At 36.0% G+C, this 18,037-nt stretch overlaps 1 protein-coding gene across 1 annotated transcript; it reads left to right on the forward strand.

The window, feature by feature from the left end:
• Positions 1–5,745: 5,745 nt before the first annotated feature.
• On the forward strand, positions 5,746–7,037 carry LOC137653678 (actin-2, muscle-specific-like). The gene has a single exon (XM_068387256.1). It carries the CDS (start codon positions 5,803–5,805, stop codon positions 6,934–6,936), a length of 1,134 nt encoding a protein of 377 aa, XP_068243357.1. The 5' UTR covers positions 5,746–5,802; the 3' UTR covers positions 6,937–7,037.
• The last annotated feature ends 11,000 nt before the right edge of the window (positions 7,038–18,037 follow it).

The following is an 18,037-nucleotide window of genomic DNA, read 5'->3' on the forward strand; positions in this document are numbered from 1 at the left end:
TGTTATGTTTTCTTTACATGGTTTCACTATCAATTTTTTGGTTAATTTCTTTTTGTAATTTATTTATCTTTTATAGAAAATATATTACCCCCATACAACTAAAAAAAAACTTTCTTTGACAACTACTATACACCAAGCAAAGTCCTAATAGTTTCAACGTTATCTTCTATGCTACAGCATATAACGTTTGTCATATTTTTCATTATATAAGCCCACCATGATTTTTTACTAGCCATGAAGGTTTTATGTATTGTTATGCTTTATTACAAGAGTAATTCAGGTCGCCCCCCTTTTTTTTGGGTGATATAACTTGTGGTTAATTCACTGCAGACAATTCCTGTTTCCCTTGTCTTCTGAAAGAAACGCAAGGGAATGAAGAAGGCCAGCCCGAGATTACTTATTATTTTCATTATTCACAAGTAGAGAGAATGGATGACTACTGATTTTTATTGTATTTAAATGAAAGGAAAAGAGTAGTGTATAATAAATAATGAATGTATATTGATAGCTATTCTTTTTCTTATAATAGACTTACATTTAAAAATTTGTATTTCATATGTTTTCGGTGGAAGACATTATTATTGCTGCTGTTACCAGACCGGTAGATATCAGCTAGGATTTGTAACAAAAGACTATTTAACGTTTTAAATGCCGCTCATGAATGGCAGAGGCAAGGGACAGTGACATTGTCGTAGAGGCTGAGAATATATACATATGATTAGCAACTAAGCCCCCTCTTCACCCAAGCTAGTATCTGGAAATGGTGGTTGTAGATCCTTACGCTCCCTGAAACCTCCACCCCCCTCCATCCTTAACATACAAGGATGGTGAGCTTGCAGACAATAAAGAAACTATCGAGTTTGAGCCGGACTCGAACCCAAGTCCAGTGAGCGCCAACAATTTTCGACTAGGTGAGCCTTTTTGGTTGGGACACAGAGCTGATAAGTATTACAAAAGCATTGGCAGTTCTATGGACAGTGGTGTTTAGGTACCAATACACAGCAACAGTCTAATAAGTTGCCAGACGTGTGTTTGTATGATAAGGATTGCCCCTAAAACACACACAAAACAGAAATAAAGGGTTGTATTTCAGGAGCATCTGTTTCTTTCTTATAACAGAGATTTAACTAGAGGGCCACTCAGTAGAGAGCATGCCTTTGCCACGCCATGCAGTCTTATTTTTCTCTTAACTCCGCTGCGTACTTGTATTTCGATGTAACTTCAAAATATAATAGATTTGTCCTTGGGTCATACCCCACATGTCTACCAAATTACTGTTGAATTGGTTCGGTATTTTTTCGTAATGGTATTCACAAACAAATAATTTACTAGCAAAATATTTACCATTTACTGGGCATTGCGATTATTTTCAAAGTACTGCTGCGTACTTAGACTTTGTCCGTAGTGTTACAGATTCATCCTTGGGTCATACAAAGATTACAAAGTTTGGTCAAAATCGGTGCAGTATATAGTTTTTTTTGTGTAAAGTTCCTCAGAAACAAACAAAGAAACATATAAATAAATAAACGATGACAGGGATGAATACATACCCTTTGCAAAATTTTTGATCTACCAATAAAATTTTTCTATAAGGCATTCAACTATTCCACAGAAGGTTATATTTTCATATGCGTGTATTTAATTCTTTATGTATGTTTGTTGGTCTTTTAGTCGTATAACTCAAAAACTGTTTGATCGAATCTCATGAAATCTGGTGGTATGATTGGCCATGATCCAAGAGAAATTTTATTAGATTTTGGGAGTGATTGTGTCAAAGGTAAAGGTAACAAAAAGATAAAAAACGTATTTTTGCTTTATCATGGTCAATTTTTATCAGATTGTATGAAACTAGTACCAGAATTTGCATAATTCAATTGCCTATTTCGTGTTTTGGGAGTAATTGAGTCAAAGGTTAAGGTAAAATGATATTTTTTAGCTATACCAAGATCGTTGATCCGATTTCTGTGAAACTAGTGTCAAAATTGGCATAATTCAGTTACCTTTATTTTAATATACATCATGATCAAGGTAAAGGTACCGAAAGGTCAAAAACGTATTTTTGCTATATCATGGTCGAATCTCATGAAATTTGATGGGATGCTTGGCCATGATCAAAGGATAATTTGATAAGATTTTAGGATTGCCTGGGTCGAAGATCAAGGTAAAGGTACAGAAAGGTAAAAAACGTATTTTTGCTATATCATGGTCGAATCTCATGAAATTTGATGGGATGCTTGGCCATGATCAAAGGATAATTTGATAAGATTTTAGGATTGCCTGGGTCGAAGATCAAGGTAAAGGTACCGAAAGGTCAAAAACGTATTTTTGCTATATCATGGTCGAATCTCATGAAATTTGATGGGATGCTTGGCCATGATCAAAGGATAATTTGATAAGATTTTAGGATTGCCTGGGTCGAAGATCAAGGTAAAGGTAACAAAAAGGTCCATATATATATATATATATATATATATATATATATATATATATATATATGTGTGTGTGTGTGTGTGTGTGTGTCTATATATGTATATATATATATATATATGTATATATATATGTATATATATATGTATATATATATATATATATATATATATATATATATATATATATATATATATATATATATATTCTATGATGATTGAAAATTTAAATATTCCTTGTGCATTTATTTAACGAATTATGTATTTAATAAATGGTATGTGTAATGCAGGAAGAAATACTAACGAGCTTATAATTGGCAGGGTTGAAAGGTTTAAAGGTTGCTCATGAATGGCAGAGGCAAGGGACAATGACAATGCCGTAGCAGGACAATGCCGTAGAAACTGACCATACATATGATCAGCGCAAAAGCACCCTCTCCATCCAAGCAAGGACGAGGGCCAGGCATGTGTCTGGCTGCTGATGACTCGGCAAGTATGATGAGGTTGCAGATATTAAAAAAAAAAAAAAAAAAAACTATCGAGCTTATGCGGGACTCTAGCAAATCGCCTAGTCAGGGACGCTTCCAATAGGCCACCACAGCCCTTGATAATAGATAGTGATAATATAGTTGTTTTATTTAATGGTGGATTCTTTCGTGATACCAAGAGAATTCTGAAGTAAAAGAGAGGTATTGCGTTTATGTTGCACGGATAATTGAAACAATTATTATAAATCACACTTTACATATTCTTTAGCATTATTCCCTACTAGCAAAAACTAATAGCATTTGTTGCTTACTAAATTTTCTTACACGATAATAGAAAAATAATATTTATTATTAAGAATTATTATAACGTGAGAAAATAAGAAAAAAATATTCCGTAAAACTCTTTGCAGTTTAGATTAATTCAAAATAGGAATTTTATATGAATTAGTGGGGAAGTTAATTATATGATTCCGGCGTGGTAGTAAATGTCAGATTTCCCATCTACTGAAGTTCAATGGCTACTTTGCAAAGAAAGATAGGAAGCGAGACGAACGAAGAAATGTGCAAAAATGAAAGAGAAAAAAGAAAATAAACATTTAGAAGCAATGAGAGTCCAAGTTCCGAGGATTCTGTTACCGAAGAGAAGATACTTTTAAGCATCCATGCTTTGGTAATCTAGCCTACCCCCCCCCCCCCCGTTTTTCACTTGGCTCTGGTTTATATACGATAAGATAAATAAGAAAGAAAGAAAAAAAAAACGTAGTAAATCGTGAATAAGCCTCAGTCGACTCGGTATAAAAAGAGGAACACGATACTTGGCTGTCTTAGTCTTCTCACGATTCAAGCAGGGTAGGTAGCTCAAATGAGAGTAGTGAAAGAAGAGGAAGAAAGGAGTACCTGTTCAGACGATATGAAAGCGAGTTTAGAAAGGAAGTTCCCATCTTGCATATGTTCTCTGTGTGGGCGTGTGTCTTTGTGCCGTGCGGGTCGTATTTTGAGACCGGGCTCCATTGTGTCATTGTGATAAGGTTCAGTTCACAGTGTTGAGTGGTACTTTTAGTTTTCGCTTTACGGGCTGGTCAAGACGCTAATAACCCGTGTTCTCACGCGATCCGCTTCATGTTACTACCAGAAGGATTTTTTTAAGTAGGGTCTCCTAAATTTTGTGTTAGGGTTTAATAGATTTAATAAATGTAATCTAAGAAAAATTTTGAGAAAGAATAGCCACTGTTTTGATTTTCATAATTAGCGAAAGTCTTTCGATTCTATAACATTTATTAGGCATTTTTTGAATTTACGGATTTATTTGGATTGTACAGGATACCCAGATAGCTGTGATAAATGTAATTTATGAAACATTTAGAGAAAGAATAGTAAAGCAGTTACTGTCATGATCCTCGTAATTTACGAAAGTCTCTTGATTCTCTAACATTTATTAGGCCGTTTTTAAATTTACGGATTTATTATGTTTGTACAGAATACCCAGATAGCTTTGATAAATGTAATGTAAGAAATATTTAGAAAAAGAATAATTTCTGTTTTGATTTTAACAATTTACGAATATCTCTTGATTCTACAATATTTATTTGACCGTTTTTAAATTTACGGATCTATTTCTTTTGCAAAGGGTACCCAGAAAGCCATAATAAATGTAATTCAATAAACATTTAGAGAAAGAATAGTAAAGCAGTTATGTTTTGATTTTCACGATTTACAAAAGTCTCTTGATATATTCTATAACATTTATTAGGCTCTTTTTAAATTTACGGGTTTATTTCGTGTATAATTGCGCTCTTCAATTGTTGATAATGTATTTTAGGGGCTGTTCTTAATAATCTTGAGAATAGGATCAGTTAAGAATTTATTTGCAATATCCATTGTCAAATCACTCGAGTATAACAAGAAATCAGTCAAATCTGAGAGTATCCGACATGGAAATTGTATGACTGTGATGGAAGTTGACATAAATGAAGACAGCTATAAAGTTTTACTAGGTGATATTTAAGAAACAGACTCATTATATAATTTACGTATATCTAATCCACCGCTTAACTTTTATCTCAATTGCTTTCAGAATTTCAGTGTAATGACGATAGCACTATTAGTAAAAATATAGGAGTTCAGTTAGCTAATATCTTGTGCTCTTCGTATACATAGTAATTTAGTATTGCTAGGACATGTGTGTTGATATATTGCTTACACGCTTTCTTTTCTCCAAGATTCTTGTAAAGCTTCCAAAACAGAATTTATATCATCTCCACTGTTGATCAGATCGTTAGTTTGATTTACTCGTTAATTTTTTTGTCACATTACTTATCTCTCATTAGTTTTTAGTCTGGGATCGTATTTGTGGCAGCGAGATTGAGTTTGAATGCCTAATAGTAAGAATGATTTTTATTTCCCACATTTATTTAGCATTCCTAAACGAAGACGACAAAATTATTGCAGCATTAAAACCATTTTTCTTAATTTTTTCTGATTTCTTGCTGTATAGATCAGTATCTTTTGGGTCTAATCTTTCCACATTAAAAACTTATTTTTTTCCAATTGAATAACCTTGTAATTAAAAACTTCTTGGGATTTTAATCTTCCCCGCTATATTATCAAAATCGAGCAGAGTAAAATGAGACTACAGGAAAATCCAATATATAACAAAACTAAAAGCATGGATTAGTTAAAACGTCAAATACATAAAAAAGCACTTTTCACTTATGATTTTTAGTGAGAAAGTTTGTTATATACTGGATACTGGATGAGTAATAATAAAACATTGAAAGAAAAATGAGACTGTATGGAGGTTATCTGTAAGTATTAAGGATATTGAAGCACGTCATTTTATTTTTTATGAAATTTCAGGATAGTATTCGACTCCATAACCAGCCACCACCATGTGTGACGACGAAGAGGCCGCGGTACTCATCTGCGACAATGGCTCCGGTCTTGTCAAGGCTGGCTTCGCCGGTGATGACGCTCCCCGAGCTGTGTTCCCCTCCATTGTTGGCCGCGCTCGTCACCAGGGTGTGATGGTCGGTATGGGTCAGAAGGACGCCTATGTCGGCGATGAGGCTCAGAGCAAGCGTGGTATCCTCACCCTCAAGTACCCCATTGAGCATGGCATCATCACCAACTGGGACGACATGGAGAAGGTCTGGTACCACACCTTCTACAATGAGCTCCGTGTTGCCCCTGAGGAGTGCCCCACCATGCTCACTGAGGCTCCTCTCAACCCAAAGGCTAACCGTGAGAAGATGACTCAGATCATGTTTGAGTCCTTCAACATGCCCGCCACTTACATTTGCATCCAGGCTGTGCTCTCCCTCTATGCCTCTGGTCGTACCACTGGTGAGGTTTGCGATTCTGGTGATGGTGTCTCCCACATGGTGCCCGTCTATGAAGGTTTCGCTCTTCCCCATGCTATCCTCCGTCTGGACTTGGCTGGTCGTGACATCACCAACTACTTGATGAAGATAATGACTGAGCGTGGCTACTCCTTCACTACCACCGCTGAACGTGAGATTGTCCGTGACATCAAGGAGAAGCTTTGCTACATTGCCCTGGACTTCGAGAGTGAGATGAACACTGCTGCTGCTTCTTCCTCCATTGACAAGTCCTACGAACTCCCTGACGGTCAGGTCATCACCATCGGCAACGAGCGTTTCCGTGCCCCTGAGTCTCTCTTCCAGCCTTCCTTCCTTGGTATGGAATCTGCTGGTGTTCACGAAGTCGTCCACAACTCCATCATGAGGTGCGACATTGATATCAGGAAGGACCTTTTGGCCAACATTGTCATGTCAGGTGGTACCACCATGTATGCTGGTATTGCTGACAGAATGCAGAAGGAAGTCACTGCTCTCTCTCCATCCACCATCAAGATCAAGATTATCGCTCCCCCTGAGAGGAAGTACTCTGTCTGGATCGGTGGTTCCATCCTTGGTTCTCTGTCCACCTTCCAGGCCTTGTGGATCACCAAGGAGGAATACGACGAATCTGGCCCCGGCATTGTCCACCGCAAGTGCTTCTAAATATAAAATCAGTATATTATTGACAACATTATTGAAAATGATGTCATTCCATAATTTCATATTATTATCGTATTTTTGTATACAATAAAGGGTTATGGAGAGTAATATTTTCTTTACATGGTTTCACTATCAATTTTTTAGTTAGGCTTAATTTCTTTCTGTAATTTATTTATCTTTTATAGAAAATCCATTAACCCCATAGAGCTAAAAAAACTCTCTTTGACAACTACTATACACCAAGCAAAGTCCTACTAGTTTCAACGTTATCTGCTATGCTACAGTATATAACGTCTGTCATATTCTTCATTATATAAGCCCACTATGATTTATTACTAGCCATGAAGGTTTTATGTATTTTTATGCTTTATTATAAGAGTAAATTAGGTCAGTTCCCCCCCCCCCCCCGTTTTTTTTGTGATATAACTTGTGGTTAACTCACTGCAGACAATTCCTGTTTCCCTTGGCTGCCCAAGATTACTTAATATTTTCATTATTCACAAGTAGAGAGAATGGGTGATTACTGGTTTTTATAAATTTAAATAAAAGGAAAAGAGTAGTGTATGATAAATAATGAATATATATTGATAGCTATTCTTTTTCTTATAATAGACTTACATTTCAAAATTTGTATTTCATATTGTTTCGATGGAAGACCTTATTATTGCTGCTGTTACCAGACCGGAAGATATCAGCTAGGATTTGTAACAAAAGACTATTTAACGTTTTAAAGGCCGCTCATGAATGGCAGATGCAAGGGACAGTCACATTGTCCTAGAGGCTGAGCATATATACATATGATCAGCAACTAAGCCCCCTCTCCACCCAAGCTAGTATCTGGCAATGCCGGTTGTAGATCCTTACGTTCCCTGAAACCTCCACCCCCCCCCCATCCTTATGTTACAAGGATGGTGAGGTTGCAGACATTAAAGAAACTATCGAGTTTGAGTGGGACTTGAACCTCAATCCAGTGAGCGCTAGACAGGGGAGCTTCCAATAGGCCACCACCATACTAGTGTATGCAACTCTCTAGAATGATGGCTAAATATTTAGATAGCTATGCACACACACAAACATACGCCCCCTCTCACCAGTGGTATGACTACTTCTCCCTCCTACTCGAGAGTCACATAAGGATGGCAAGTGCATGTTTATAGTCAACGTTTTTCTTTCTTTATGCTTGAGATTGGCATAAAATTGGATAAGATGATAACAGAATGATAATAGAGTTTAAATTAGTCCATTACATTTATCTTCTTTTTATGTAGAATCCAGGGACAGTTGTAGTGTCAGAGAAAATGTAGATAGGGCATCCTTCTTTATATATATGGGCTTTGCTTGCTGTACATGTATTATATGTCTCCTCCTGGAACAGACATGCATTTTGAAGAGTGGCACCTGGCCTAGACCCACTTAGGTTTTAGGTTGTCAATGGTTATCCAATCCTTTTTACCACGAATGTTGAGGAGTAAACTTTTCAGAGTGAAGTTTTCAGAGTACGATGGATGACATGGAATGGACCCGTATATGGGGGCATAAGCAGTAGCTTGCAAGTGTCGGTGCACACAAAGACATATGTTGTGGCATGTAGGGCTTTCACTTTATGCTTCTTTGTTGGGAATTGTAAGTATGATGGCAGGTGGTAAATTTTCCGACACAACGTAATATAGGTGCTGGAGACTATTTGTGGAGGTGACAGGCAGAAAAAATTCCGCGGGGAAGGCCAATGGGTCAACATATACCATTTCAATTGCTAAGACTTGTGTGGTATTCTCGAGAGTGATCCTCAGTCTGAGGAGGGCCCAGGGTAGGTGTGGAAACCAGCTAGAGTCATTGCAGTAGGACATCAAAACTACTTTGAGGATTCCATGGGAATGTTCCATCATTCAGTTGGCAGTGGGGTTGTAAGCTGTAGTCTCATGTAAGATGATGGGGAGAGCATGCCCTAATGATGTCCACAATTGAGAGAGGAAAGTAGTACCCCTGTCAGAAGTAATATTTTATGAGATGCCAAATTTTTATTTCCATCCTTTAAGTAAGGGAGCAGTACTTGAGGCAGATGTTGCATCTTGCATGGGGATGGAATTAGGCCATCATGTGGAGTGACTAGTGACTGTGAAAGTTAACGCTGTCCTTGCGGCATGGGTAGGGTGCCAACCCTATCAACAGGAATGTTGGCAAAACAATGCTAGAGCTGATAAAAAGTGCTTACACCCAAATCCTTGTGTCGATGGACTTCAAAAGTTTGACATGAAATACAGGTGTGGACCCTCCTTGACATTTTTAGTAATGCCATGCCTTGTAAACTTCTACTTCAGTAGCTGTGCAGTAGATTGGCTCAAAGGGTGTGAAAAGGTATAGATCAGTTGAAACTCCTGTTGGTGCATGGAGGCAGTTATCCACGGCCTTGGACTACCTGTGCAGACATCACAGAGAGGGTGGCATTGGACTCATCGATGGTGAAGTCTTCCGTACATTTCGAGGTATACAGCAGCCAGCATGTTTCCGGAAAGGACATCGGCAATGGGATTCAGTCTACCTGGCATGTGGTATAGGTATATTTAGAAATGGCAGAGAGATGTCAGCATTTATAGGTGGACCAGGCATTGGACTATCGAGTTAAGGTGTGAATAAGGGACCATTTGGCCGGTGTGAATGAGACAGACATGCCCTCTAAGAAGTTGTGGATGGGACAGACAGCCAAATACACCGCCAATAGTTTGCGGTCGAAGCTAGAGTAGCTGGATTCCACCTTGAAAAGTTTTCTACTGAAGGTGGGCAATGAGCGGTGTGATCCATTGATCATTTGTTAGAATACCATCCCAACAGCGATGTCACTGGCTTCGGTGGAGAACAGAAAGTGTACAGTTGGTACGGGAAAGGTGAGGGCAGTAGCAGTTGACAGGGATTTCTTTGCACTAAAGAAGTTCACCTCCTGAAGGAAACCCCACTTCAGGTTTTTTGACTGGCCCTTGAGGGAGTCGTAAAGGGGCCGAGAGTAGAGGAGATGACTAGCAGGGTGGCTAGCAGAAACCGGTGGTAGTAGTTCACCATACACAAGACCTCCTGAAGCGCATTGAGAGTTGATGGTGTGGGGAACTTCTGTACTGTTGATACATGCTCAGGGATGGGATGAACGCCGTCAGGAGTGATGCAATGACTCGAGAATGCCTCTTCCCTGGCACCAAAGGTATACAAGATGGGCGGTAATGTTCCACAGTATTCACATCTGTCAGCGTTGTATGGTACTCCTCTTCGTTAGGAGTGGAGTTTTTAATAGAATTCTTGAGGGGGGGAGGTGATTGTTCATAAGTGCATTGACTCTGATCGTCACAGCCTTCATAGACAAGATATTGACATCAGGAAAGGCGGATCGCACTGGTTCTGGCAGGCATTATGCCCAAAGGTCTCCAAGTAGGGTCACTTCATGAGGAGAACTATCTGTAGCAGGCTGAAGTCGAACAATACTGATCATTTTTCTAAAGGCCATTAATATCTTTTGATCCCCCAATGGTAGTTTAAAAAGCTGACAAATCTTGTCTACTGCTCATGGAGGAATGACTTGTGGTAAGGTGTCATCAGGAATTGTAGCGAGGACTTAGTTGGCTTTGCTGCTTGAACAGGTTATGCCCTTGATGTGTAGTTGAATCTTGGCGCAGGGATGTCACTATGGCAGCATGGAAAGATGACATTAGGTCAGTTTTAAAAAGGATAACGTTCTTTTATATGCAATAAAAGGTTTTGGAGATTTATTTGAATTTCATTTATTGCTTCCATATTGTCAGAGTTATTATTTACTTTTCCATTAGAATAGGATAACTCAAAGTAGTTGATCCATTTCTTAGTAAAGATACATACACATTGTCTCATTTACCACCTGAGACTACAAAATAACTGGATAAAAGATATTACTTTAGGTAACTTTAGTTATGATTTAATGGATTTTTGTCTCCTTTCCTTCACTCTCTAAATACTTAATACATTAAGGTCCATGATTATTGCATATTTTTTTTTTATTCATGCATTCATCTTCACCTCCTACACCTAGGGCCTCGGTTAGATTTTGCCAGTCGTCTGTATCTTGAGCTTTTAATTGAATGCATCTCCATCTATTATGCAAATTTATTTTTTCCTATCGATAACCTTAGAGTAAGTACATTCAGTGACTGGCTGTTCAAGTTGCACTTTTTGCTCCCAGAAAAGAGAGTATCAAATAAGTTGTATGATCTGTCGTTCAGATTGTTGTTGATCTTGAGGAAAGGGCTCACACGCCATTCAGAGTGAATATATGCGTGTGTTTACATATGTCTATAATAAAAAAGGTGTTAGACTTTGAGTGTTAAGTTTAGAAAGGGGTGATATTCCTATGCTTCTCACCGTGGTTGTAAACACAACAATCGACCGATTGCCAAATATGCGATTCACCGTTCAGATTGGCCAAGGCACAATAAGATTTAAAGAAAATCTGCACATATCATTCCAGCTTTCTTGGGGATCCTGGCTTGAACTTTCTCGTGTGAGAAAAAACATTAAACGATTGTTGAATAACTACTCTGTAAATTGATCTTTGGTCACGTGAACGAAGGTATAATGGATATAGACTAAACGTGTGTAAACTGATCAACAATTTCATTGAAGATATACTATATATATATATATATATATATATATATATATATATATATATATATATATATATATATATATATATACACACATATACATATACATACACACAGACACACACACATATATATATATGTATATATATATATATATATATATATATATATATATATATATATATATAATTTATGTATATACCTCTCTCACTGCGATACATGATTTTTATACTTTGATATCCCAATGGATGAGTTCACTGCCTAGAGTTCTATTAACTCAGCGACAAAGGTTTGAATTCTGCTTCGGTAGAAATACTTGTTATATGTAGTTCCCCCTTTGGTATATTATTCTCAAAGTAAAGTGAATTCGACATTAAGAAATATTTTAGCTCATTGTTTGAAATACACATATACACATGTGTATATCTCTAATTTATTTACATGCGTGCGCATGTGCGGGTGCATGTGTAACTCACAACATCTGACAAGTGATGAACATAAAATATGAGTTACAACCATGAAAGGAAAAGTGAAAATACTTGATTTGAGTTATTACTTTTGTCTTATTGATGATATCCTATTGATGGAGTTGTATTTCTTTTCAACGGAAATATGAACTCTGAGCAACATCTCTTCGGGGAGTATAGTTACTCCAAGACATATCTGATCTGGCACTCTTTCAAAAATGATTGGTTTCCTACTCCTGTAAATAAGCAGGTGTACAATCATCATTGAACCAGGGTTTGTCTTTTGTTTACGAAACAATAATTATTTATCAATTAACTATACCCTTGATATTTACTGATTAGTACAGGAAAGGTTAACATGAGTAAAAATCCGTGATTTATTTGAATGATTTGTTTTATATCGCTCATGTTAATGTTGCAGTAATGTATCCTAGTATCACAATTTTGTATAAAATATTGCCTCATGATTTTACTCAACCAACCAACAATATTCGACTAGGTGAGCCTTTTTGGGGAGAGACACTGCTGATTAGTATCACAAAAGCATTGGCGGTTCTATGGACAGTGGTGTTTAGTTGGCATTGCATAGTACCAATACAGCAACAGTCAAATAAGTTGGCGGACGTGTGTGTGTATGATAAAGATTGCCCCCTAAAACACACACATAAGATAGAAATAAAGGGTTGTATTTCATAAACATCTGTTTCTTTGTCATAACAGAGATTCAACTAGAGGGCCACTCAGTAGAGAGCATACCTTCGCCACGCCAAGCAGTCTTACTTTTCTTTGAACTTGTACTTCGATGTAACTTCGTCAAAATCTAATGGATTTCTCCTTGGGTCATACTCTACATGTCTACCAGATTACTGTTAAATTGGTTCGGTAGAATTTACGCAATGTTGTTCACAAACAAATAATAAACCAACAAAATATTTGCCATTTACTTGGCATTGCAATTATTCTCAAATTACTGCTGCGTACTTGTACCTCGTCCAGTGTTACAATGTCATCCTTGGGTCATACAAAGTTTAGTCAAAATTGGTGCAGTACAAAGTTCTTTTGCGTAAAGTTCCTCAGAAACAAAACAAGCAAACTTATGAATAAATAGACGATGACAGGGATGAATACATACCCTTTGCAAAATCTGTGATCTACAAATAAAATTTTTCTAAAAGGGATTCAACTATGCCTCAGCTAGTATATTATTACCTTCGCCAGAAGGTTATATTTTGATTGGCGTATATATAATTATTTATGTAGGTTTGTTTGTTTTTTATTCGCATAACTCAAAAACTATATGACCAAATCTCATAAAATCTGGTGGTATGATTGGCTATGATCCAAGGACAATTTGATTATATTTTGGCAGTGATTGGGTCAAATGTAAAGGTAACAAATAGATCAAAAACGTCTTTTTACTTTATCATAATCAATTTTCATCGGATTTGCATAAAACTAGTGCCAGATTTTGTATAATTCAATTGCCTATCTTGTGTTTTGGGAGTGATTGGGTCAAGGTAAAAAAATGTGAAACTATGGCCAAAATTGGCATAATCCAATCACCTATATTTTGATATACATGATCAAGGTAAAGGTGATAATAGGTAAAAAAAGTCTTTTTGCTAAATCTTGGTCGAATCTCTTGAAATTTAGTGAGATGATTGGCCATGATCAAAGGACAATTTGGTTAGATTTTAGGAGTAACTGGGTCAAAGATCAAGGTCAAGGTAACAAAAGGAAAAAAAAAATATTTTTGCCATATCACAGTCAATTTTTATCTGATTTACATAAAAATAGTGGCAAAGTGTGCAAAATTCAATTGCCTATATTGTGATTTGGGAGTGATTGGGTCAAAGGTCAAGGTCACAAACCTAAAAATTATGTCTTTTTGTTGTATCAAAGCCAATTCTTACCCAATTTACATGAAACTAGTGCCAAAATGTGCATAATTAAATTCCCTATCTTGTGATATACAACTTGATCAAGGTCAAGGTCACAAAAAGGTCAAAAACATCTTTTTGCTATATCGTGGTTGAATCTCCTGAAATTTAGTGGAATGATTGGCCATTATCCATAGACAATTTGATTAGATTTTAAGCTTGATTGGATCAAAGGGCAAGGTCAAAATCTTAAAAAAATGTATTTTTGCTGTATTGTGGTAAATATTTATTCGATTTACTCGAAACTAGTGTCAAAATTTACATAATTCAATTGCCTATCGTGTGATATACTACAACATGGTCAAGGTAACAAAAACATGAAAAAAAGTCTTTTTGCTGTATCATGGGCAATTTTTATCCGATTTGCATAAAACTAGTGCCACATTTTGCATAATTCAATTGCTATCTTGTGTTTTGAGAGTGATTTGGTCAAAGGTCAAGCTGAAAAAATTCCTTTTGCGATATCAGAGTTAAATTTGATCCGACTTTTGTGAAACTAGTGCCAAAATTAGCATAATTTACTTACCTATCTTATGAAAGATAATATGATCAAGGTAAAGGTACGAAAAGGGCAAAAACGTTTTTTCGATATATCATGGTCGAATCTCATGAAATTTGGTGGGATGATTGGCGGATAACCCAAGGACAGTTTGTTCAGATTTTAGGAGTGATTTGTTCAAAGGTTAAGGTCATAAAAAAGGAAAAAATTTCTTTATGCTGTATCAAGGTCAATATTTATCCAATTTCCATGAAACTAGTGCCAAAATTTGCATAATTCCATCGCCTATGTTGTGATATGCAACGCGAGCAAGGCAATGGTCACAAAAAGGTTAAAAACTTCTTTTTGCTATATTGTGGTCGAATCTCATGAAATTTGGTGAAATGATTGACCATCATCCAAGGAAAATTTAATTCGGTTTTAGGAGTAATTGGGTCAAATATGAAGGTCCAAGTCACGAAAGGGTCAAAAACATACTTTTGCTATACCGTGGGCAACTTTTAACCGATTTTTATGAAACTTGTGGAAAAATATACATATTTAATTGGAGTGAACTAGTAACGTCTGCAGTTGTTGTTATTGTTGTTGTTGATGTTGTTTATGTTGTTGTTGTTGTGTATAAGGAATATATTTTATTATTTTGTTACTTGCCTGATTTGTTAATGGACAATGTTCATCAAATTGAATTCCTTTTGGAGAGGGAGTTCACATATATATATATATATATATATATATATATATATATATATATATATATATATATATATATATATATATGTGTGTGTGTGTGTGTGTGTGTGTGTGAATGAGATAATTTTGTCACTAGCCCTGATGACTTTCCTTTTTTTCAAGTATTTATCTACAAATAGGTTTTCGATAATGAATTTACTCCGTCTCTGAAAAAAAGACTCAATGGGTTTTTTTTCTCTGTATCTGCTTCTGCCAGGCCAGGATTTTAATCTGTGCCTACGAATCGAAACAATACTTAATATTTGTCTTGAACCATCGACTATTAACAGTGATACGAACTGAATTCACCTTTGCAGCTCGTATTCTTGTTGGGTTCAGGTATTTGACTCTTAAATCTAATTCAGGGAATAGATTTAGATTCCATCTCCACTATGATAGCCGATTGCAAAGTTTGTTAATCTTGCCCATGTATCATGTTTTCTCATTAAGACCCGTGACTCATTTTTTCAGTTATTTAGCTACAAATAGTTTTTGATAATGAATGTACTCTGCCTCTGAAATGAAGACGTAGGGGAAAATTATCTTTTTAATATTTGTTACTACCTGGGCCAAGAATCGAAACTTGCTGTGAATAGAAATAAAATGTTACACTAGATTCAAGCCATTCATGTCAAGAGATATACAAGTAGAATTCGGGGCTGCTTTAAATACTCCTGTCAAACTAATTAGACCATTACCAAATGTGTAACACTTGGTCAATAATGTCAATTTTGTCATTAATATATGTATACTAATTTTTCCAAATATTAAGCCACGATATTGCATTTACTTTGCCTAAAATTTACGACGAGCGGAAATTCTAACCTTGCCAGGTTTTGAGCGTCTAAATCGAAACATAGATTGACATAAGAGAGAGATGTAAGTTGAATTATCCTCCGAGTGCTTTACGTATGCCCAAGGAATTCAGGTATTTGTACTTAGAATCGAAATCAACCCATGTCCGCCACGATAGCCGATTGCCAAGTTCGTAACACTAGGTTATGTAAGAGAATTTTGACACTGATTTATTTTGTCTGATATTGAGTCTCAATATTCGTCATGAAAGCTATTTTTCCACCTTACCAGCAATGTTAATGCTGAAAACCAACGAAATAAATTGCCCATTTTTTAAAGAATTTTCTTATTCCGCTTGTTAATAACAGCTTTGTGTCAAAGAAACGCAATCTCATCATTCCTATACAGAGAACGAAATGAGGGTCAAGGTGGTCAGTGTGTGTGTGCGTGTATTTGTGTGGGTATGGATTTGGCGCTGGTGTGTAAAAATGCAGCGAAGGGATTAAGCTTGCCCCAACCTCGTATAAAAAGAGAGTCGGTTTACGGGTTACCCTTAGTCTAGAGGACTCGAGCACGGTAGGTAGACCGTAGTGTAGAAATGGAGTGCTTAACGTGGAACATATGGAAGTGATATATGTAGTTTTTTTTTTAATGTTTCTGTTGTCACTTAGTATTCTCAGAGAGTGATATACGCACCAAAGACACTTGCTTTGACGTAGTGTACCTTACTTAGCTCCTCGTTTGTCATTCGTCTTCGTTTTGCTAAAATTGCTGCGTGATGAGTTTGAGGTGTTTCATGAAAATTTGTATTGATTTCAGTGACGACTAGTTAATCACTTTGCATTATCCTCATAGATGTTATTTATTTAGAAGCGTTTTCACATTGTTTGCTCAGTCAGTTTTCGTTACCTTTCTAATGACTTTTAATCCCATTGTAAAAGTATTACATATTTACAATGAATTCTTCTGATAAGATCGAGCCACTTATTTGAATGTGTCATAATGTTAAGATAAAACCAACCGATGAAAGAAAGGGGGTAATGGTTAACATATTGACTTGTACTACATAATTTGCTTTAAAGATTATTGATTAAAATCACGTATTTGTATCTAAATATAAAGAATAGGTTTGAAGACAATGCTAATTGATGGGCTAGAAAAACGACAAAGCTTGATAATTAAATTTGTTTCAAGGTGTTTTAAGTGTTGGTATAGTTTAAACGACGCGTCTACTAATGTATAACAATATTTTCCTTTTAAAAACTATATTGAGTTATACTTTTGATATAATTTTGTTTTTATCACAAAACATGTTTATCCTGGTAGCATCTATATATTATAGATAAAACAATAAGAAAATGAACTGAGAACCCATTCTAACGATAGTAAAATTATGAAATAGAATAGCGCTTCCAGTCAAAGAAAAAGATCTAGTTTCGATTAAAAAAAAACACAGAGTAAGAGTTTCGTTTATAATTACTTATTCATTCGATAAATATTGAATTAAGATACTGATTCAAAGTTATAATACTGTGAACGTGAAATGATATTAGTTCAAATTAGGTGAATTAGGGGTATTTTGATTTTTTAAATCAAGGCAACTTTCTGTTAATGATATGCGCTCTCTCTCTCTCTCTCTCTCTCTCTCTCTCTCTCTCTCTCTCTCTCTCTCTCTCTCTCTCTCTCTCTCTCTTTTCTTAATCATTTTGATTTAGCCTTTTGAATCCAGATTTTGCTTTCTGCGAGGTTGGGAACCGTAAACACCCGAAAGAGAAATAATGTTGATTTCAAAAGATTCGAGAAAAATTGCAAATTCATATATTGTAAAACGAAGTTGAAGTAAAACTATTTTACCTCGATTTAACGTAATGTATCTCTGTTTCTCTCTCCCTACCCTTTTACATTTTTATACACAACCATTATTAGAAATCTCTAGCAGAACTCATTCAATATGTTTTTCTCTCTCTTCCTTGCTGTATGTTCTTTAGACTTAAGAAACCTACAGTACATCCCAAAGACTATACATTTCAATCCATTTTCGTTATAGGTTAC

The sequence above is a fragment of the Palaemon carinicauda genome, chromosome 14, assembly GCF_036898095.1.
Source record: "Palaemon carinicauda isolate YSFRI2023 chromosome 14, ASM3689809v2, whole genome shotgun sequence".
Taxonomy (NCBI): domain Eukaryota; kingdom Metazoa; phylum Arthropoda; class Malacostraca; order Decapoda; family Palaemonidae; genus Palaemon; species Palaemon carinicauda.